The sequence below is a fragment of the Nicotiana tomentosiformis genome, chromosome 8, assembly GCF_000390325.3.
Source record: "Nicotiana tomentosiformis chromosome 8, ASM39032v3, whole genome shotgun sequence".
Taxonomy (NCBI): domain Eukaryota; kingdom Viridiplantae; phylum Streptophyta; class Magnoliopsida; order Solanales; family Solanaceae; genus Nicotiana; species Nicotiana tomentosiformis.
In genome coordinates this window covers 23,092,559-23,116,107 of record NC_090819.1, presented here as the reverse complement: position 1 = coordinate 23,116,107, position 23,549 = coordinate 23,092,559, and the positions used below count along the sequence as shown (strand labels likewise).

Below are 23,549 nucleotides of genomic sequence, written 5' to 3'. Positions count from 1 at the left end.
CAGTGGGAATCATTTTAACTTGAATGTTGACTTGATTTCTCCTATCTTGATTCCACCCATTGAAGCGTCCATAAGGTACAAGATCAAAGAGTGTATAACATTTGTCCACTAGGTATATCGATGTACCATTACCAAAATAAAGGCATTTCTCGGGCAAACGTGCATTTGAAATTGTTTATGGTAACTGGGATAAGTCCTTTTCCTCTCTACCCAAGTACATGGCCGCATTGAAACACTTTAACCCCGGGACTGTTGTTGAATGGAATCTTGAGCGGAGTCCAGGAATACCAGAACACATATTCTTGGCATTTAAATCAGCCATTGATGTTTTTATGCATTGTTGGCCGGTAATATCCATAGACTACACTCATGTCTATGGAAAGTATGATATTAATTTGTTGATCGTCGTTGTAGTAGATGCTAATGGAAGTATATTTCCCCTACCATTTTCTGTTTGTGCCTATGAAAGCCAAGAGACGTGGACATTATTTTTGAACCACTTGAAGGAGCACGTTGTCAGACAACATTCAGGTATTTGTTTAATATTTGATCAGTATGGAGGTATTTTAAGTTATGTACAGAATTTGCGTGCATGGCAGGAACCGTATGCCTACCACAGTTACTGTGTGAGGCACCTTAAGGCCAACTTCCAAAGGGCTTATCCAAACAAGGACTTGAATGATTTAATGTGGATGGCTGCAACAAATCACCAAGAGGGTAATTTTAGGAGGCGAATGGAATTGATAAGGTAGGAAAAACAAGGAGCCTATAGTTGGTTGATGCGATATGAGCTTGACAAGTGAACTTTGCATGCGGATGGTGGTAGAAGATAGGGAATTCTGACTACAAATATGTCAGAGCCTTTCAACGGGTTATTGAAGTCTACACGTGGATTGCCTGTCACTGCCATGATGCAGATGTCATTCAAGAAGATGGCGGAGAGGTTTGTTGAATGATCTAAAGGTGCATCGTCATTGATGGAAAAGGGTGTTAAGAATTTATGCCAATACTAATGAAAAGATTTGAGAAATACAGGAAGCGAGCACAATGGTATTCATTTTTGTTGTATTGCAACGAGCGAAATTTTTTTGAAGTTCGCACTGCTATTCATCACAACCGGGGGAATAATACACACACTGTCAATGAATCCATAAGGTTATGCTCCTGCAGAAAATGGTCCATCTATCACATACAGTGCTCATATTCCATGAAGTGCTTTCAACATACAGGTTTCCCGGCAATGAGGTTCATTGATAAAGAATATAGTGTTGCTGCATACTTAAACACTTATAGTGGACAGTTGCAGCCAGTGGGTGTTGAGCATTATTGGCCGCCGGAACTATTTAAAATGGTGTGTAACAAGGATTATGTGCGTCAATGACAAGTGCCAAAAGGAATGCGTATACGGAACTAAATGGATGTTGGTGATACCATTTATGCGCGTAAATGTGGTATATGCTCGCAAACAGGACACGACCGTCGTAAATGTCCTTCAGCTGGTTTTATTGCAGTAATTTGTTATAATAAGTGTATGTACATGTTCATCTTGCAAAATATATGAAATAAAATTATGTTTCCATTAGAGTTAAATCTAATTGATATTTAGCATTAGTACTTGAGTACAACAATTTAAAATGCACCCCAACAAGAAAAACAATTGTCATTCGCTATTATCGTCGCTGTCTGGCACTATTTCATTGTCATTGTCTTCATCTTCTTCGTTAAAATCATTTACGTACCCTTTGGGACCGAGGGCATCTTAATCTAGGCCACAGTTGACACACATTTTGAAGCCATTTCAGTGCTATAATCAATAAGACCACTTGCTTGATTTCTACAATAATATGGGACTCCTACGTCCACCGTATGTGGTAGAAACTTAGGTAGTCCCTCCCACTCGGCAACTGTTGGGAAAATAGGATAATCATTGTCTCTATGCAATTTCTCATTTTTTAATAAATCCCAGTACTGATCCTCCGTTCCTCCCAGGTAGTTAAGATCATCCATTGCATGATGAATAACTAGTGCCTTTTCCATCTCTAGAATCTCCTTCATCTAATGCCGAATCACTTCTGGTTCATCTCTGTGTATGTTTGTTTGGAAGGTTGCAGACAGTGCTTGTGGCACAACAAGCCCATGCCAGCGACATAGTACTTCATAATCACATCGTTTTGAGTAAAGGGGAACCCATTGTAGTTTTTTGTCCCAAATTCGCATACCTTAGCTTTGTAAAATACGCTTCGCCCTCAATAATGTGCCCTGCAACTTTGAGATCAGTGTGTATATTGATAGGCTTATTTTCCAAGGAACGCAGAACACCATACCACTTGTTATCAACCAAATCAGTATAGCAACCTAGCATATTTTTGAAAGGCAGGGATCGATAGTGTTAAGACGTGTTCCATCGGGATCTGTTGAACAACCTTCACCCTTTTGCCTCTTCTTGATCCACTTATCAAATGTTAGTGGCCTTTTTGAAATCGATGTTGTAATGTTTCTACAAATCAATGGTTTGAAATCGATGTTGAAATCAATGGTCTGTAAATACAGAGCTCTTGGTTCAGTTTAAGAAGCTTTCTTATACCCTAAAGAATCATTATCACGTGAAACATAGCGCGCCACCCATATGCGTTATGTGTATTATCTTGTCGACCTGAAAAAGCTGCCGTTCTGGAAAAGCTGTCTTGTACCCTAAAGAATCATTGCCACGCAAAACATAGCGCGCCACCAATATGTGTTATGTGTATTGTCTTGATGACCTGAAAAAGCTATTGTTCTAGAAAAACTGTCTTGTACCCTAACGAATCATTATCAGGCGAAACATAGCGCGCCACCAATATGCGTTATGTGTATTATCTTGTCGACCTGAAAAGCTACCGTTCTGAAAAAGTTGTCTTGTACCCTAATGAATCATTATCACGCGAACCATAACGCGCCACTAATATGCGTTATGTGTATTGTCTTGTCGACTTGAAAAAGCTACCGTTTTGGAAAAGCTATCTTGTACCTTAATGAATCATTTTCACACGAAACATAGCGCGCCACCAATATGCGTTATGTGCATTAGCTGTCTATAAAAGCCTAGTGCATTTTAGTTATTATTTGCGCTTAACGAAACAAATAGAAACAATTTCCATTAATTTTTAATTTTTCTTGCATTACAAAATGACTGGACGCAATGACGTACCAAGTTATTATTGTGGCAAACATGCAATTTTGAAGCCATGTTGGTCAAATTGCAATCTGGGGTGCAGACGCTAGATCTGTCAACAATTTGTAAGTTATTATTTTTAAAAAAAATGTTTGTTAACATTTTTTATATAACATGTTAATTAATAGTGTTGTGTTATAATCCCCATTGGTAGGACGAAAAGAAATGTGGATTTCAAGAATGGTATGATGAACCCATTAACCAGAAATACTACAAATCATATTGGCACTATGTTTGGAATATGATCGATGAATACGAACTCCAGATCTTTAAACTACAACAACAACTTGCGGCAGTGAAGGAGAAACTAAAAGAGGCAAAAGAAAAAATAAATAAGTTGGAAGAGAAATTTAAGTGGTTGAAGCACAGAATAATGGGTGATAGTGACTAAACAAACACATGGATATGTTGAGTGCAATATTTTATCTTTATGTTTTGCATGTCATGTATTATCATTAATTGTACCGAATTTAAATTATGTTAAGTTGTCGTTTTTTATTTGTGTTGTAGTATTAAACTAATAAATAATCCGAAAAATAACAACACATGTGCAAATTATGTAAAACATAAATAATGTTGCTATTATATATTTAATGTCATATATACAGATAATAAATGTCAATGTGTCCCACAATCGGTATGCTTTAAAGCATTGGCTGGCCTAAGGCGCATACCATACCGCCCGGCTACCCAATTAGGATCATCCTCATCACGTCGCCTCTTTATCGGAGGATGCACTGCAGCATGATTGTCGGTAAGGCTAGCAGACTTGGTAGAAGTGGCCGTCGGTCCAGCAGTAACCTACAGAATAATAAGATATTTTAGTATATGAAATATAAATTACTAACGTATGTGTTAGATAAAAACTTTTTAATGGTCATACCATGGTCTCGGTGGGCTCTAGAATAAAATCAATCATGCCCGACATGTCAGTATCGCACAAAGTGGCCTCCGTGACGGGCGATGATGATGTCTTTAAAAAAAATAAAAACTCTTTAGATAGTGATGACTAATTAATGAGATAAAAATAAATAGAAATAATAGTAATACAAACAAACCTCTGCCTGAGTAGTGACACACTACTCAGTCAGAACATCGGGGTACACTGGAGTAGATGAAGTATGTGAAACATCTGCAGCAGCCCTCGATGATGCGCCATAATTTAGTCGTCGTCCAATATGCAACTCTCGTATCAGACGATCCTCAGCAACCGTCAATGGCCCTGGTCGATTAGGAAAATACTGATCCCACTCCTGCTACGTAATTGTCGTGCCTGCGATCAACAATGGAGCTGACGGGGTCAACTGCGAAGTCCCTGGAAATAGCTACGGGCTGAATGATGGCATATCATGAGGAGCATCATGTGGCTTAGGGTGGTCACCCAGCTGGTCATCTCTAATATCCCCGCGGGTTCCTCAACACCCCTTTGCGGGGGACCCCGTCCTAGCCGACCACCACGACCTCGTGGGATACCCCTTCCTCTCTAGCAACGCCTGCCACGTCTTCCACGTTGAGGCTCCACTGGTGGCCCGTGATGGTAGTCCTCTGGCGGAACATAAGCAGCCTCGTATCCTAGTCGCTCATAATCATGTGTACGCCTCAATGTCCGGGTAGCCAGATCTGTAACTTGACGGCCATACTCGTGCAAAGATGCTACTCCCTCGCCGGTATGCTGTAGCATGTGTAGTCCCAGATGGTAGAACTGATGCAATCCAATAGCCTGCATAACATGTCAAATAATAATTACCGAATGATAATTTAACATTATAAGTAAGTATAAGAAATAACATGCCAGTGCCTCATGCCTCCTAGCATATGGAGTGTACCAACCACCAGCGTGAAGAACACTATTCCCGACATGAAGTCGGGTAACGCTGCGATGCCAGCCCATATACTCATGCTCACCATTCGTATGCTCAGGTGCAGGGGTTGGAGGAATCGGGTCATACCTCTGGTCCCAAACCTCAATTTGGGCCTCTAGCTAGTCCACGTATGTCTGGTCTACCCTAGAACGATCATCCCGCTGGTAATGTGTCCTAAGCCAAGCGGGCGGGATAGGTACAAGCTGCGGTCGACCAAACTGGCGAAGGACTCGCTCGGTGGCATGATGCTTGACAATATTGAGACATATAAGTGGGACAAAAGAGCTCCACATAGCTCGGCCGCGGGAGCAATAATCAGGCAAACCAACTATGAGTGCGTCGTTGTATGGTCTCCATATGAACTATTAATTAAACACAAGAATTATGAGTAAACACAACACATATAAAGCCAGACCAAGTAAACTTAAGTATACATGTACCTGCGCGCCTTCAAGCAAATCCAACAAATCCCTGTAATAGGGGAGATGATGTCGAGCCTCGACCTCGCGTTCGTAGCCTCGCCTATCAACCCACCTCCTAGCTAAAAGGAGAAACGGTGGAGATGGTGCATCCGAAGCGATGGGTGGTAGAGGTGTCTGGAACTGCAGGAACCGCTCCCAGGCCCAAACCTAATATACATTGTGGACTTAAAATTTAAGTTATTATTTTACTATATAAGATATAATCATAAAAAGAATTGACTATGTATTCACCTGCAACAGAGGCAAAAATCCGGCAACGTCTCTCTGGGTGCCCATGCTCGCCTGACACATATGCCTATACAGGTAACCTAGAACAATTACACCCCGGCTGTAACCAGGTAAATCATCTAGCCTCTCAAGATAATGAAGAAATCTCATCATTACCAATCTCGTGTACCGGTCGATAAGAAGATCTGGTGTATCATCTATAATGTCCGCATCCATCACCTCCAGATGCTGCCGGACGGGCGTCAACTACAATCGACTAGTCCCACTCAATGCAGTCTCCTCTGCTGGCTGGAAATCGGTGAGTCACTGCAATATTTGTAGGTAATGCAATCCCCTATATTCTCTAAGAGCATGCAGGTAAGCTATAGGTAGTCCATTGTAACGACCCGATCGGTCATTTTGAGCGTATTAGCCCTGATCCCGTATTTACTGCATTCCCCGTATCTGTTTCTGCTTATGTGACTTGCAGGGAAGGGCTTATTTTGGTTTTGGAGTATTTTGGGACACTTAGTCCCTAAAATGAAAGCTTAAGTCTTAGGATTTTGACTGTAGTCGGAATGGTGTGAAGATGACTCCAGAATGGAGTTCCGTCGATTCCGTTAGCTCCGTTGGGTGATTTTGGACTTAGAAGCATGTCCGGACTGTGAATTTGAGGTCTGTAGCTAATTTAGGCTTGAAATGTTGAAAGTTGAATTTTTGGAAAGTTTGATAAAGGGGTTGACTTTTTGATATCGGAATCGGATTCCAATTCAAGAAGTTGGAGTAGGTCCGTAATGTTGAATATGACTTGTGTGCAAAATTTGAGGTCAATCGGACATGGTTTGGTATGATTCGGCATCGTTTGTAGAATTTGGAAAAATTTTAAAGTTCGTTAAGTTTGGATTGGAGAGTGATTCGTGTTTTTGATGTTATTTGAGGTGGTTTGAGGATTCGACTAAGTTCGTATAGTGTTTTGGGACTTGATGGTATGTTGGGTTGAGGTCCCGGGGGCCTCAGGTAAGTTTTGGATGCTTAACGGATCACTTTTGGACTTTGGAAGATAACAGATTTTCTGGGAAGGAGTTCTCGTGTTCGCGTAAGGGATTTGGCAAGGCCAGCTAAGTTATTCTTCGTGTTCGTGAAGATTTGGAACCCTGAGGCTACGCGTTCGCGACATGGTCCTCGCGTTCGTGGAGAGGAACGGGCAGATAGAGCTTCAGGCATTTAAGCCTACGCGTTCGCGAAGAGGGTCTCGCATTCGCGTAGGGTCCGCTAGTGAAAGGTACGCGTTCGCGAGAGGTCACTCGCGTTCGTGAAAGAGGAATTCTGGTCAACATTTTTTTGTTCAACGCAAACGCGTGGCTTTGACCGCGTTCGCGAAGAAGGAATTAACTAGCCAGATATAAAGATTCAAAAACGAGGGTTTGGCCATTTTTATCAAAATTTGAGTTTGGGAGCTCGGATTTGGACGAGATTTTGAGGGATTTTCAGATACATCGATTGGGTAATGATTCTACACTTGATTTTGGTTATATCCCACTAATCTATCATTAATTTCATCATTTAAATTTCGGATTTGGGTTAAAAATTGGGGGAAAATGGGAAGAAGTTCTTCAACTAACATTTTGGGTTTTGATTGGGATTTTGACATCGGATTTGGATAAATTTGGTATGGTTGGACTCGTGAGTGCATGGGCTTTCGGGTTTGTGACTTTTGTTAGGGGCCGACCTTTGACCAATTTTGGATTTTGGATTGTAATTTCATATTTTTCTTGTGAAATTGATTCCTTTAGCCTATATTAATTATCTCGTACTGCTTGTGGCTAGATTCAGGGTGTTTGGAGACTTATTCGAGGGGCAAAGGCATTTCAGAGTAGGATTTTCTCGGTTTGAGGTAAGTGAGCTTTCAAACTTGGTTCTGAGAATTCGAAACCCCGAACTATGTGCTATACAATTGATATTGAGGTGACACACATGCGAATCGACGGGCGTGCGAGCGTGCACCTTGAGAATTGTGGCCTAGTTGATTCCATGGCACTGTATAGTGACTCTATTTTGTTGATATCCGTATTTTTATCTTGTGATAAAGTAATTGAGCTGTCAATCATGCTAGATATCATGTTTAGGATTTATGCCGGTATTGTTGGGACCTCTAGTGGTTGTTTTTTGCTGTCATCTCACTGATTTCATTGATATTATGTACTCAGTCATGTTCATGAATTTTATATCATATCTCCATCTCAGTTGTTATTTATTGATACATCATATCATTGTTTCGGGCTAGTTTTCATGATATTATGAGCCTGTGAGTGAGACTGGAGAGATTGATGACTGAGTGAGGCTGAGAGCCTGATTATGAGTGACAGTTGTATGATCCGGCTGTACGTCGAAGCGGTTGTACTGATCTTATGATAGCGCTTGTTTCGAGAGTATGAGCACATGAGGCTGACAACATGGTGCATCACATACAGTATGTGCATTGGCATTTAGAGATAGCAGAGTTATATTCTTTACACTGTTCGGATCTGCTTCACCTTACTGTTTTGAGTTGCCTATTTAATTTGAAAGCATACCTACGTTTCTGTTCAGTTTTTTCTATTTTATCTATACCGGTTGAGTTCGTCACTACCTTTCAGTCCAAAGTTTGGAATTGTTATTACTGAGTTGGATGTGCTCACGTTACTCCCTACACCCCGTGTGCAGATCTAGGCATTTTTGGTCACGGTGGCGGTTGCTGATTGTGGCGTCAGACTTCGGAGACTACCAAAGTAGCTGCACGGCGTTCGCAGGCCTTGACTCTCCTTCTTTATCACCGGTTGTATTTTCAGTTTATTTCTTTAGACACTATAGTGGACTGTATTCTGATTTAGACGCTCATGTTCTCTGTGACACCCCGGTTTTTGGGATGGATTGTATCGTATTTTGGATATTTCTGTTTTCAAAAAGACTTTCCTAAATTATTAAATTGCTTCCATCTTTAAATTCAAAATTTTTTCTGTGTTGAGATGTTGAGTTGTGGCTTGCCTAGTTCCACGATAGGCGTCATCACGACAGTTGGATTTTGGGTCGTGACAAGTTGGTATCAGAGCCTAGGTTACATAGGTCTCACGAGTCATGAGCATGTTTAGTAGAATCTTGTGGATCGATACGTAGGCTTCTGTACTCATCTTCGAGAGGTTGCCGAACCATTTGGAAACTTCACATTCTTGAATTCTATTCGTGCAAATCTTTTGATTATGGTAACTAAATTTATGTTGTTCTAATTCTCTCACAGATGGTGAGGACGCGTACTACGGGGCGGGATGGACAACCACCAGTACCACCAGTCAGGGTCGCGAGAGGCCGAGTTCGCGGTAGAGGCCGTTGTAGGGGCAGAGGTGCAGCTCGCACCGCAGCTAGAGAAGAACCTGCAGATCCACCCGTTGCCCTAGTTCAGGAGCAGGCTCCAGTTATGGATGAGCCTGTGGGACCAGCTCAGGCACCACCTGTGCCCATTGTGATTCAAGGCCTTCAGGAGGCCTTAGCTCAGATTCTGACCATGTGCACCAGCCTTACTCAGGTTGTCTCTGTTCCGGCCGCAGCAGCCACTTCTCAGGCAGGGGGAGGCGCTTAGACTCCCGCCGCCCGCACATCAGAGCAGGTGGTACAGGGACTCCAAACACCGGGGGCACCACCGGCCCAGCCAGTTGTATCTGCTCAGGACTATGTGGTTCCTGCTATGCCCAAGGATGAGCATCGTATATTGGAGATGTTTGAGAGGCTCCGGCCTCCATCATTTAGTGGTACAGAGGGAGAGGATGCACAGGGCTATTTAGAAAGGTGTCGGAGGATACTCCGTACAACCGGTATTCTAGAGATCAGTGGGGTCTCGTTCACTACTTTTCAGTTCTCTAGGGCTGCCTTCAGTTGGTAGGAGGCTTACGAGAGGCATAGGCCAGTCGGCGCAACACCCCTTACCTGGCAGCAGTTCTCTGTTCTCTTTCTGGAGAAGTTCGTGCCTCAGTCCCACAGAGAGGAGCTGCGTATGCAGTTCGAGCAGCTTAGCCAGGGTGATATGTCCGTAACGCAGTATGAGATGAGATTTTCAGAGTTGGCCCATCATGTTATCTGGTTGGTTCCCATAGACAGAGAAAGGATTAGGAGGTTCATAAATGGCCTCACTTTTCAGCTGCGATTAGTTATGACTAGAAAGAGAGTGTCTGGTGCTACATTTGATGAGGTTGTCGATATTGCTCGTCAGATTGAGATAGTTTGCAGCCAGGAGCGGGTTGAGAGGGAGGCCAAGAGGCCTTGTGGACAAAGTGGATTCAGCGGTGTTCCTTCTAGGGGTCAGTTCAACCACGGTAGGGGTCGTCCTTTTAGTCATGCTCAGACGACTCACCCGGTTTACCGTGGTGCATCCTCTAGCCATGGTGCACACACCTATCAGCAAGGACAATCTTCATTCAGTATACTACCAGCTCAGAGTTCGTCTCATGCACCATCAACTCATGGTTCATCTGTGTCAGGACCTTCTAGCAGTTATTTCGGTGCTCGGGGTTCCCTTCAGTCCCCACCGCCATTTGCAAAGAGAGGTTGCTTTAAGTGTGGAGATTTGTGTCATATCAAGAGGCATTGTCCCCGCCTTTCGGGAGGTTCATCTCAGCAGAGGAGTCAGCCTTCGACTTCGGCACTAGTTACTTCACCACCCGCCCAGCCAGATCAGGGTAGAGCTCAGTCAGCTAGGGGTCGCCCTAGAGGGGGAGGCCGATCAGGTGGCAGTCAGGCCCGTTTATACGCACTCCCTGCCAGACCAGATGCTATTGCTTCAGATGCTGTGATTACATGTATTGTCTTAGTTTTCCATAGAGATGCCTCTGTATTATTTGACTCTGGTCCCACTTATTCATGTGTCCTCGCATTTTGCTCATTATCTGGATATGCCCCGTGAATCTCTAGTTTCACCTGTTCATGTGTCTATGCCCGTGGGTGATACTGTTATTATGGACTGTGTATATCGGCCATGTGTGGTGACTATTAGGAGTCTGGAGACTAGAGTAGATCTTTTATTGCTTAGTATGGTCAATTTAGATGTTATCTTGGGTATGGTGAGTTATCAGAGGTTTTGTTATATGGCTTTGAGCCAAGTGGGGGAGTATGCTATCTATGATCTGATTGCACGATTTTGTATGGTATTAGTTTTTGGGCTGAGGCATACTTGTTGATTGGTTATGACTTGCAGAGGTTGATATCGGGGATGGCTTGAGTAAGAAATATATTTGAATGCGGGTTATATCGCACTTTATGAAAAAAATCATGAAATAATTAAATTGTTATTTTGAAGGTGGTAGTGCGCATGGAGTGTAAATTTGATCGGTGGTGTTAAGGCAGGTTTACCCCTTCGAGCATTGTTGTGCTAATGAGGCACGTGTATTTCAGCCCGTTTGCGCGGTGTAATTTAGAATCTCAAATTTACATTTAATGATGCCGAGATTTGCGGTAATTCTGTATTATTATGGATTCTACATTTCAGTATAAGAAAGGAAAGGGGGACAATTTTAAATTTACATCAAGTATTTTTGGAGTGAGCATTACAGTTGCATTATTTATGGAGGTACTTAAGAAGAGTACAATAGCTTACGGGCGTTATGGTGGTGTGGTGTTATGTTAGGGTGTCTTGTAGTGAGCTTTGGGTAAGGATCGTGGAGTTCTGACAAGGAGAAGTATCAAATTGAGGTTAATTGAGAAAATAACTCGAAGTAAATAGGACAACTGGTAGTAGGCTAGACCAGTATGGTGATGGCATGATAGATGTGGTGTGTTGTGCAGGATTAAGATTTACATGTACAAGGTGACAGTCCATTCTTGAAGGCAAGTTCACGAATTCTGGACAGAATGGTTAGTGTTGTATATTTAGATGAATGTTATAGTTGCTCGGTAATCCCTGAGAGGGGTGCGCGGTTGAAAGAGGGCATTGTGTTTTAATTACGGATATTCATTGTTATTGCAGTACTCTCCTGGTTGATCGACTGCTGCTATTCAATTTTTCTATGTGGCACGAAAGAATTTTTGGAGTATTCCTCGTGGGATGATCGTGTATGAGAGATGTGTTAGACATTAAGGCGGTGGAGTTGGGATCATATATGGGATTCGTGTGTTATATGGATTTGGAGACTGGGAGTTCTCAAGAGCAGGTTGTTTCCATGATTGTGGACTGTGAAGTCGTGGTCGAAGCTAGCTAGACGATAGTATGTGTTATGATTCAGTCATTGTAGGCTTTCGGAGGGTTATTTATCCATGTGTGGGTGCCCAGAGTTGATTTGGGGGTCCATTGATAGCCCCAATTAGGATGTGTATTCTACACCGAGTTAGATTGGTTGGCTCCATACTGCTATTGTTGAGGGATGTGCTATTCGGTTATTGTTGATCTTATTCATGTTTTGATATATTCGATGAGTTACACTTCTATGCTACGAGGGGTTGTGATTCATTGGCTGTATGCACCCATGGTGCAGTTCTATTGGGGCCTTATAGCGGATATTGCGCGAGATCGGTATTTGGGTGATATATGAGTGGTTGCGCATTGGTTATGTTCTTTCGAGTTTGTGTGGCATTGTGTCATTTGCTTCTCCATGGTTATGGTAATGCACTTTAAGTACTTGATTCCAGATTGTGAGTGGCTATTGAATTTGAGCAAGGTGGCCGAGGTATTTCATATGGATCAGTGTTTGGATGGGTCGCGCATTGCGGCATAGTTATGTTGAGATATGATCCTTGTTATAGATTCGTGTGTTATGGTTCTACGGTGTGTGATGGGTTTTTAGCATTGCGTTGGTGTGGTACCCGTCGAACTTACGGGACGATTCTCTTATTTGAGTCATTTTCGTGATTGAGTACATGTGGAATATTGCTTATCGGTTCACGGATTACACGGGTTGTGGCTTTAGATAGTATCGGTGTGGCATGTCAATAGAGTAGCTGGTATTTGATAAGATGAAGTCGTCGGATCTAGGATAGGTGCTATCCGATTTGATTGTGGCATATTTGGAAGGATAATATCGAAAGCCGGCTTAGAAATTTGCTATGGTTCTTGTCGAAGGAGAGGGAGCTCCACGATTGGTAGATCTGATGAATGGTTATGAGTTTCTGCATGTTTCTTTCATCATTGGTGGTGTACGAAGGTTTTATAATGATGTCTTGTTTGATATGAGCTTTATTACTGACATGGGGTTATTTCGAGCAGCTACGGTGATTAGAAATCATTGCTTCGAGCATTTGAGGTATGTGGTATTTGAGTTTTGAGTATTTGAATTATGGTTACGACTTATGGTACAACTTGTTCAGACTTATACAGTGTGTAAGTTGCGGGATTCTAACATTATAAGAAATTTCGGATGTTGGAAATTGGATTCTAAGGCTTGTGGGCTAGGTAGAATTAAGAAATTTTAGGTATGTGGTGTTATCAGACCTATATGGGATAGGGTGACGTGTGATCACCCCCAGATACGTGCGTGGTAAGATATAATAGTGATTTGGTGTCTAGAAAACAACTCTTGGCACGTTCGAGGACAAACGTATGTTTAAGTGGGGGTGGATGTAACGACCTGACGGGTCGTTTTGAGTGTATTGGCCCCGATCCCCTATTTACTGCATTCCCCGTATCTGTTTCTGCTTATGTGACTTGCCGGGAAGGCTTATTTTGGTTTCACAGTGTTTGGGGATACTTAGCTTAAGTCTTAGGATTTTGACCGTAGTCGGAATGGTATGAAGACGACTCCGAAATATAGTTCTGTCGGTTCCGTTAGCCCTGTTGGGTGATTTTGGACTTAGGAGCATGTCCGGACTGTGAATTTGAGGTCTGTAGCTAATTTAGGCTTGAAATGATAAAAGTCGAATTTTTGGGAAGTTTGATCGGGGGTTGACTTTTTGATATCGGGGTCGGATTCTGATTCCGGAAGTTGGCGTATAATATTGAATATGACTTGTGTGCAAAAGTTGAGGTCAATTGGACGTGGTTTGGTATGATTAGGCATCGTTTGTAGAATTTTAAAATTTCAAAGTTCATTAAGTTTGGATTGGAGAGTGATTTGTGTTTTTGATGTTATTTGATGTGGTTTGAGGATTCGACTAAGATCGTATAGTGTTTTGGGACTTGATGGTATGTTTGGTTGAGGTTCCGGGGGCCTCGGGTGAGTTTCGGATACTTAGCGGATCACTTTTGGACTTTGGAAGATAGAAGATTTTCTGGTGTTTTGTTGCAGACATTTTCTTCATCGCATTTGTGAGGGAGTTCTCGCATTCGCATAACGCATCTGGGACGGCCAGCTGAGTTACTTTTGGCATTCGCGGTGTGGTTCCCACGTTCGCGAAGATGTGGAACCCTGAGGCTATGCGTTCGCGACATGGTCCTCGTGTTTGCGGAGAGGAAAGAGTAGATGGAGCTTAAGGCATTTAAGCCTACGCATTTGCGAAGAGGGTCCCGCGTTCGTGTAGGGTCCTCCAGTGAAAGGTACGCGTTCGCGAGAGGTCACTCGCGTTCGCGAAAGAGGAATTAACTGGGCAGATATAAAGATTCAAAAACGAAGGTTTGGCCACTTTTATCAAAACTTGAGTTTGGGAGCTTGGATTTGGACGAAATTTCGAGGGATTTTTAGAGACATCGATTGGGTAATGATTCTACACTTGATTTTGGTTAAATCCCACTAATCTATCATTAAATTTCGGATTTGGGTTAAACATTGGGGAAAAATGGTAAGAAGTTCTTCAACTAATATTTTGGGTTTTGATTGAGATTTTGACATCGGATTTTGACAAATTTGGTATGGTTGGACTCGTAAGTGCATGGGCTTTGAGGGTTTGTGACTTTTTGTCAGATTTTGAGACGTGGGCCCGGGGCCGGCGTTTGACCAATTTCGGATTTTGGATTGTAATTTCGTATTTTTCTTGTGGAATTGATTCCTTTAACCTATATTAATTATCTCGTACTGCTTGTGGCAAGATTCAGGGTGTTTGGAGACTGATTCGAGGGGCAAAGGCATTTCGGAATAGAATTTGCTCGGTTTGAGGTAAGTAACGCTTACAAACTTGGTTCTGAGGGTTCGAAACCCCGAACGATGTGCTATACGATTGATATTGAGGTGAGCACATATAAAGCGACGGGCGTGTGAGCGTGCACCGTGAGAATTGTGGCCTAGTTGATTCCATGGCACTGTATAGTGACTCTATTTTGTTGATATCCGTATTTTCATCTTGTGATAAAGTAATTGAGCTGTCAATCATGCTAGATATCATGTTTAGGATTTATGCCGGTATTGTTGGGACCTCTAGTGGTTGTTTCTTGCTGTCATCTCACTGATTTCATTGATATTATGTACTCAGTCATGTTCATGCATTTTATATCATATCTCCGTCTCAGTTATTATTTATTGATACATCATATCATTGTTTCGGGCTAGTTTTCATGATATTGTGAGCCTGTGAGTGAGACTGGAGAGATTGATGACTGAGTGAGGCTGAGAGCCTGATTATGAGTGACATTTGTGGGATCGGGCTACACACCGCAACGGTTATACTGATCTTATGATAGCGCTTGGGCTGTAGGAGCCCCTCCGGAGTCTTACACACCCCTAGTGAGCGCGATTGATATTATTGAGGGATGTATCTTCCCTGGACATGGATCTTGTCCGAAGTACTTGATACCTGGAGATGGAAATTCTCCACAAGGCTGGATTGGCCTTCCTCGGTACTGGGTGACTTATAGTCAGTGATGTATATGTTCTGGGATGGATCTTCCCTTGGTCGTATGGGCCATATACAGTACCGAGTGATTGAGCATTCGAGAGTGTGAGCACATGAGGCTGACATCATGGTACATCACATACAGTATGTGCATTGGCATGTAGAGATAGCAGAGTTATATTCTTTACACTGTTCGGATCTGCTTCACTTTACTGTTTTGAGTTGCCTATTTAATTTGAAAGCATGCCTACATTTCTGTTCAATTATTTCTATTTTATCTGTACCGATTGAGTTCGTCACTACCTTTTAGTCCAATGTTTGGACTTGTTATTTACTGAGCTGGATGTACTCACATTACTCCCTACACCTCGTGTGCAGATCCAGGCGTTTTTGGTCACGACGGCAGTTGCTGATTGTGGAGTCAGAGTTCGGAGAATACCAAGGTAGCTGCACGACGTTCGTGGGCCTTGACTCTCCTTCTTTATCACCAGTTGTATTTTTAGTTTATTTCTCTAGACATTGTAGTTGACTATATTCTGATTTAGACGCTCATGTACTCTGTGATACCCCGATTTTTGGGATGGATTGTATCGTATTTTGGATATTTTTGTTTTCAAAAAGGCTTTCCTAAATTATTAAATTGCTTCCGTCTTTATGTTCAAAGATTTTTCTGTGTTGAGATGCTGAGTTGTGTCTTGCCTAGTTCCACGATAGGCGCCATCACGACGGTTAGATTTTGGGTCGTGACATCCATCAACCAGCAGACCAAAAAGAACCTCCACGTCCTCAAGCGTGATGGATGCCTCGCCGATGGGCAGATGAAACGTGTGCGTCTCCGGTCGACACCGTTCTATCATAGCCGTGATCAACGCCCAGTTGAACTGCAACCGACCGATCTCTATGATCTGTAGAAACCCGTATCTTGAAGGCGTCTAACTATACAGGGATGGTGTGGGTGGGGCCTAATGAACTCTCACATATCGTCTATACGTCTGGTGTGGAATGTCTTGGAGAAACACTGCGCATCCCATACATATGAAGACCTATGCTCAGCCTGTAGCAACAATAGCTCTAGCGATGCAGGTCCGGGATGCACAGGCGGAACCTCCATGACGATGACTGTAAATTGAACAATATTAATTAAAGTATTTTCTTTTTAATTGCTTAGCATATTTAAATATATTACAATATCTTTAATATTAAAATTTATTCGATATTTTTACTATATTGTTACTTAGGTTGATACATTTTCTATATTATAATTTTATATATTAATTCATTATTTTATATGTTGGTTTATCATTTTATATGTTAGTTTATTATTTTATATGTTACTTTATTATTTTATATGATAGTTTGACTATTTTATATGTTTGTTTATTATTTTATATGTTAATTTATTATTTTATATGTTGGTTTATCATTTTATATGTTAGTTTATTATTTTATATGTTACTTTATTATTTTATACGTTGGTTTATCATTTTATATGTTAGTTTATTATTTTATATGTTATTTTATTATTTTATTTGTTAGTTTAATAAATATTGTTGTTTTTAATGTTATTTTCTTACGTTTGTTGACTAGATTTCGAGAGAGTTTGTGTTTGAACTATCATCTTTTTAAAGATATTTTTGGGTTTAACAGATAATTAAATGATTAATTTCAATAACTACAAAGAAACTACGCTAAAGGGCACTACATTTTACTATGCTAAATGACACTACATTATAAATACGGGCACTACATTAAATTACGGGCACAACATAACACTACAGGGAACTAAACAACATTAAAGTCACATATTAATATATGTACAACAATAACATCTAAATAAGATTAATTATTCCTAAAATAATAATTTATCTATTTTACTAATCTTTTAGCACATAATAATCTAATCTGGATAAAAAATAACAAATTAATTTAATCACAAAATAATCACGAAAATACATACACCACGGTAAAAAATAACTAATAAACATTTTTCATAACAACTAAAAAAATTAATTATTCATAAAATAACAATTTCTCTATTTTATTCATTTGTTTAGCACACTAATAATATAATCCGGATAAAAAATAATAAATTAATTAAATCGCAAACCAATCACGAAATAACATAGAACACAATAAAAAATAACTAATAGGCATTTTTTTATACACGAGTTTTAACAAAAAAATAAATCGGAATACATGGATTATAATTTTTTGGAAAGTTGAAGATTTGATGATTTGGAGCCAAAACGAGCAAACCACTACGCGATAACGCCTTAGATACGTTAGCATGCTATAATACCAAGAATCTACTTTTTGTGGGACCGGTGGGATCCAACGGAGCTTTTTTCTTTAAAAATTGGGGGGGGGGGGGGGGAGGGGTTACTGGTTCGTCTGGTGGGGAAGGAGAAGGTCACTTTTTTTATATATGTATAGCGCCCATATATACCGCGCTATAATATATCGCGGTATATATGGGCGCTATACCTTCCCGCCATTTTAGTTTAAATAAAGCGCGGTTATTCACCGCACTATAGCTTAACGGACAAACGTGCTGTTAAGGTATAACGCGGTGAATAACCGCGCTATATATATTATGATGCCCAATTTTTTTTTTTTTACCTATTTTGGTCGCTTGAGTCCAAAAATACCACACTTTTATTCCGAGCTCATTAAAACGAGCCCTTTGTGCTCAAGCCGTCACTCAGATCAGTCATATCACTTCTTCATTTATCTTATCCAAATACTATTTCTCAATATTGAAGCCATTCTTGAAAAAAGAGGACAGTAAATATACACATCAAGAAGTGGATCCGATTCATACATCATCTCCCAAATAAATTAACATGTTTTATAAACTATTATTAGGTAATGAACACGTTTATATATAATATATTTCCATGCTTTATAAACTACTGGATCCGATTCATACATCAATCCTTCACACTGATACAATTGTGCCCTGCCTTAGTAATCGCATAGGCATCCCACAATAATGCTGAAAAGTCTAATTTTTCTACAAGTAACTGGAAACAGTAGACTGCAATAATTCTATTTTAAAATAACAGAAAAGAAATCACTATACAAAAATTAAATTCTTGTTGCGTTTCTTTTTCTTTTAAGAACATTTAAATTATGAAGGGTTGCTGGTGACGATTTTATTTTAAAATAACAGAGAAGAAATCTAAGCTATAAGTCCCGGAAAAAATGACTCTGTTATAAAATAAAAACTGTAAAATAAAGAAACCGGAGATAAGTATAGAGAGAAATTGATGTATTACTCAACTTCAAACTCATATACATAATGAACTGAAATTTCTTCTATTTATAGAAGAAAGGAAGTTGTTCTATAAGCTGCTATTGCAAGCTGCTACTGCAAGTTGCTGTGTAAACTGATATTGCAAGCTGCTGTATAAGCTGTTTGTAAGCTCCTATTGCAAGCTGTTGTGTAAGCTTCTTGTAAGATGATATTGTACCAGTTGTAGATAATCTTTTACAGGAGTAATAATTATTCACAACGGAGTTGTAACGACCCGACCGGTCGTTTTGAGCTCTAGCGCGTCGTTCAGCGGTTTGAGGCCATGAGAAGTTTCACTTCAGGTATTATGACTTGTACGCGTTGTCGAAATTTAATTTCGGGAAGTTCAGAGTTAATTTGGAAAGAAAAATTCAAATTTCGGAAGCTTTAAGTTGGAGGAATTGACTAAAGTGTGATTTTTGAGTAAACGACCCTGGAATCGGGATTTGAGGTTCCAACAGGTTCGTATGATGATTTTGGACTTGGGCGTATGTCCGGATTAATTTTTGGGTGACCCGGGAGCATTTCGGTGCTTATTATGAAAAGTTAGTATTTTGGAAGAATTTTATAAATTTGGGTTGAAGTGCATTTTAATGTTTTCGATATCCGTTTGGGATTCCGAGTCTGTGAATAGCTTCGTATCGTGATTTTGATATGTTAAGCGAGTCCGAAAGTGGATTTGGAGGTCCGTAGGTCATTTTATTGTCATTTGGCAAAAATTAAAAATTTGAAGGTTTTTGAGATGTTTGACTCGAAGTGGACTTTTTAATACCGGGGTCAAAATCCGATTCCGATTCTGGAAGTTGGAATAGGTCTGTAATGTCGAATGTGACTTGTGTGAAACATTTGGGGTCAATCGGACGTGATTTGATAGGTTTCGGCATCGAATGTAGAAGTTTGATGTTCTAAGGTTCATTAAGCTTGGAATGGGGTGCGCTTCATGAATTCGACGTTGTTTGATGTGATTCGAGGTCTCGAACGAGTTCGTGTTATGTTTTTAGACTTGTGTGGGTGTTTGGTTTGGAGCCTCGGGGGCTCGGGTGAGTTACGGAGTGGCTTCGGTGTGTTTTGTTAAGAAGTTGGATTGCTGGTTCTGGTATGATCGCAATTGCGATGTTTTGGTCTCAAATGCGACCATCGCATTTACTAGGCAGTGTTCGCATTTGCGAACCTGGGCTGGTGAGGGAATGGATCGCATTTGCGACAATATGGTCGATTTTGCGAACCCTGAAGAGTCCGCATTTGCGAACTCTATATCGCATTTGCGATGAAGGCCAGCTCTATCAGGGGTCGTATTTGTGATGCTTTCTTCGCATTTGTGACCCCTGTCGCAAATGCAACATCTGCGACTGGAGCCAAGGGCTTTTTATTCCGAGACTTAGCTCATTTCCCTCATTTCCCACTTGAACTTAGGCGATTTTTTGAGAGCATTTTGAGAGGGGGTTCCACCATCATCAAGAGGTAAGTGATTTCTTCTAGTTGTGAGTTAAATACAAGGTTTATATATGGATTTAGACATGAAATTTGTAGAAATTTGGGACTTTGAAAAAAACCCTAGAAATTTGTATTTTTGGATACGAGATTGGGCATGGAATTGGAAATAAATTATATATTTGAGTTCGTAGTGCTATGGGTAGTGTTTGTCTTCCAATATTTTCGAAATTCGGGCACGTGGGCCCGAGGGTTGCTTTATTGATTTTCAAGAGGAGTTGAAAATTGTTATAAATTGATTAATTAGAGTATATTTTGATTAGGTTGCATCTTATTTGACTAGTTTTGGAGCGACAGGCATTGGTTTGAGGTGTTAGAGAGGCTTTGGAGCCGGTTATGAAATTTCGGAGCGAGGTAAGTCTCCTTTCTACTCTTGTAAGAGGGAATTAACCCCATAAGTGAATCAAATCATTACGTGCTTCTATTTGTGGGGGGCTACGTACGCACGGGGTGACGAGAGTCCATGCGTAGCTACTATTATGCTTATGTCCGGGTAGTCTAGGACCCATATCATGTTGTACTTGCGATGTTGCGCCCTACTTATTAATTTAATTCTTTAAAACATTTAGAAACTCGATAAAGGAATTGTAAAAAAATTAAACTTTATTTACTTGACAGTTAAATGGGAATTTGAAATTCTTGGAATGTTTGCCCCTTAATAAATCTTGAATTGGTTGTTTAATGTGTTTTTCTCTTTTGTGGAGTGGGCCGAACACCTCGGTAGAAGATAGATGTATCTATGGTTCGTGCCGTTCGACCCTCAGCAGTGCACAATTTAAATATTTATGTTGGATCGGGTCGTACGACCTCCACATGATTTGCGCATGATTGAATTGTTTGCTTTGGAATTTATGATAATTGATATTGCTTCATTGGCCTGAGATACAAAATGATAAATGATGAAAAATAAATTTGAAAATTTCTTATTAACAAAAGAATTGTTTACTTATTTCATGATATTGAGCTTACAACCGTTCTACGTAATCCATGCTAAATTATATCATTGGTATTTTAATTATATCCCATAGTAAGTGTCGGAGCCGACCCCTCGTCACTATTTCTTCGAGGTTAGGCGGGATACTTAATGGGTACGCGTTGATTTACGTACTCATACTACACGTGCTGCACAGCTTTGAGGATGAATTAAGCAAAGGAATTTCTGGATACAGGTTGTATTACATTCTATAGGTATATGGGAATCATAAAATAATTGAGTGGTTATTCGCGAAGGATGTAGTGTACATAGAGTAGAGTGGATGACTCTCGAGAATGGTTCTAATGGGGCACAGGTCATTCAGTCTGTTTGGTCGGTTTAATTGAGATTTGAGTAGAGTGGATGACTCTCGAGAATGGTTCTAATGGATTCAAGATTTATATGTAGCGATTTAGAATTTACAAGATTTATATATGGCTAGAAACTGAGAGTTACATTGGATGGTATCGAGATTTGTGCCATTTTTATACCATTGTGGATTATGTATTTCAGCATCAGGAAGGTGAAGGAAACGGTTTTAGGTTCACATAATGTCTCTTTAGAGTGGGTGTCGCAGTTGTGGTGCTTTGGGGTGCTTAAGAGGGAAGTCAGTGGCTTATGGGCCTTAGGGCGTTATGGTTTTATACTAGGGTCTCTTGTGTGGTGAATTTTGGTTAAGGATCATGGTATTCTAGCAAGGAGGAGTATCAATTAGAAGGCAATTTGGAAGGGACTTGGAAAAATAGGACAACGTGGTAGTAGGTTGGATCAGCACAGTAATGGATATAACCGGTTCTTTGGGTACTTATGATGTGGCTAGTCTCCACAGGCGTTTCGTGGCAATGCTATTGGGTGTTGGCGACTTGCGTGGCTGAGTTGAGTTAGAGAGATTTGGTTATGATAGCTTGGTTATGTGCAAATGGGTTTTGAAGAGTTCTCAATGGTTTTTACCACAGTTCGAGGAGTATATTTCCTACCGGCGTGAGGAATATGTTGCGTATTGGGATTTTCTTCACGATGAGATCAAATGGAAGGTTTCTGATTGATCGGGTATGCATTCTGCTTGTGACTCAGAGTTGATTATGATATTTTTGTACTCTTCATAGGATGACATGGTAGATGCGGTGTGTTGTGTGGGATGGAGATTTGAATGTGCAAGGTCACATGTCAGTTTGGAAGGGAAGGGCATAGATTCGTAGGCAGCATGGACGGTTTCAGACGACTAGGTAAATGATATTACTAATCGGCATGGCATGATGAGAGTATACATTTCAGAAGGGGCAATGTGTTTTGACTTATGGATACTTCACTAGTACTGCGGCACTCTCCTTGTTGATTGATTGCTGATATTCAAATTTTGCTATGTGGCACGGAAAGATTTTAGAAGTATTTCTCGTAGGATGATCGTGTATGAGAGATGTGTTAGACATTCTGGCGGTGGAGTTGAGATCAGATATGGTGATTCATGTGTTCTATGGACTTGGAGACTGGGAGTTCTCAAGGGCAGATTGTTTCATGGTTGTGGACTGTGAAGTCATGGCCGAAGCTAGCTAGATGATAGTAAGTGTTATGATTCCGTCATTATGGACCTTTGGAGGGTTATTTATCTATTTGTGGGTGTCCGGAGTTGATTTGGGGGTCCATTGGTAGGCCCAATTAGAATGTGTATTCTACATCGAGCCGGATTGGTTGGCTCCATACTGCTATTGTTGAGGGATGTGCCATTCGGTTGTTGTTATAGCTATTCATGTTCTGGAATGATCTGTGAGTTACTCTTCTATGCTACGAGGAGTTGTGATTCGTTGGTTATAAGCACACCTGGTGCGGTTCTATTGGGGCCTTATAGCGGAATTTAAGCGAGATGGGTATTTGGGTATTGCATGATTAATTGCGTATGGGTTATGTTCTTTCGGGTTTTGTGTGGCATTGTGTCATTTGCTTCTCCATGGTTATGGTAATGCACTCTAAGTACTTGATGTCAGATTGCGCATGGTTATTGATTTTGAGCATGGTGGCTGAGGTATTTCATATAGATCAGTGTTTGGATGGGGTCACGTATTGCAGCAGAGTTATGTTGAGATATGATCCCTTGTGTTAGATTCGTGTGTTTTAGTTCTACGGTGTGTGATAGGTTCTTAGCATTGCACTGTGGTGGTACTTGTTAAGCTTGCGGGGCAGTTCTCTTATCAGAGTCACTTTTCCATGATTGAGTACATTTGGAATGTTGCTTATTGGTGCACGTCTTACACGGGTTGTGGCTTTAGATAGTATTAGTGTGGCATGTCAGTAGAGTAGTTGGTATTTGATAAGA

At 40.8% G+C, this 23,549-nt stretch overlaps 1 protein-coding gene across 1 annotated transcript; it reads left to right on the top strand.

The window, feature by feature from the left end:
* The first annotated feature begins 9,480 nt into the window (after window positions 1-9,480).
* On the top strand, window positions 9,481-10,692 carry LOC138897184 (uncharacterized). The gene is made up of 2 exons (XM_070183144.1): window positions 9,481-9,671; window positions 10,089-10,692. The coding sequence occupies exons 1-2, from the start codon at window positions 9,481-9,483 to the stop codon at window positions 10,690-10,692; spliced, it is 795 nt and encodes a 264-aa protein (XP_070039245.1).
* The last annotated feature ends 12,857 nt before the right edge of the window (window positions 10,693-23,549 follow it).

Excerpts from the sequence above, each read along its gene's own strand:
- LOC138897184 (XM_070183144.1), top strand. The coding sequence starts at position 9,481 with ATGCCCAAGGATGAGCATCGTATATTGGAGATGTTTGAGAGGCTCCGG. Across the intron at positions 9,672-10,088 it reads TCTAGGGCTGCCTTCAGTTG|GGGTCAGTTCAACCACGGTA; the intron begins GTAGGAGGCTTA and ends TGTTCCTTCTAG.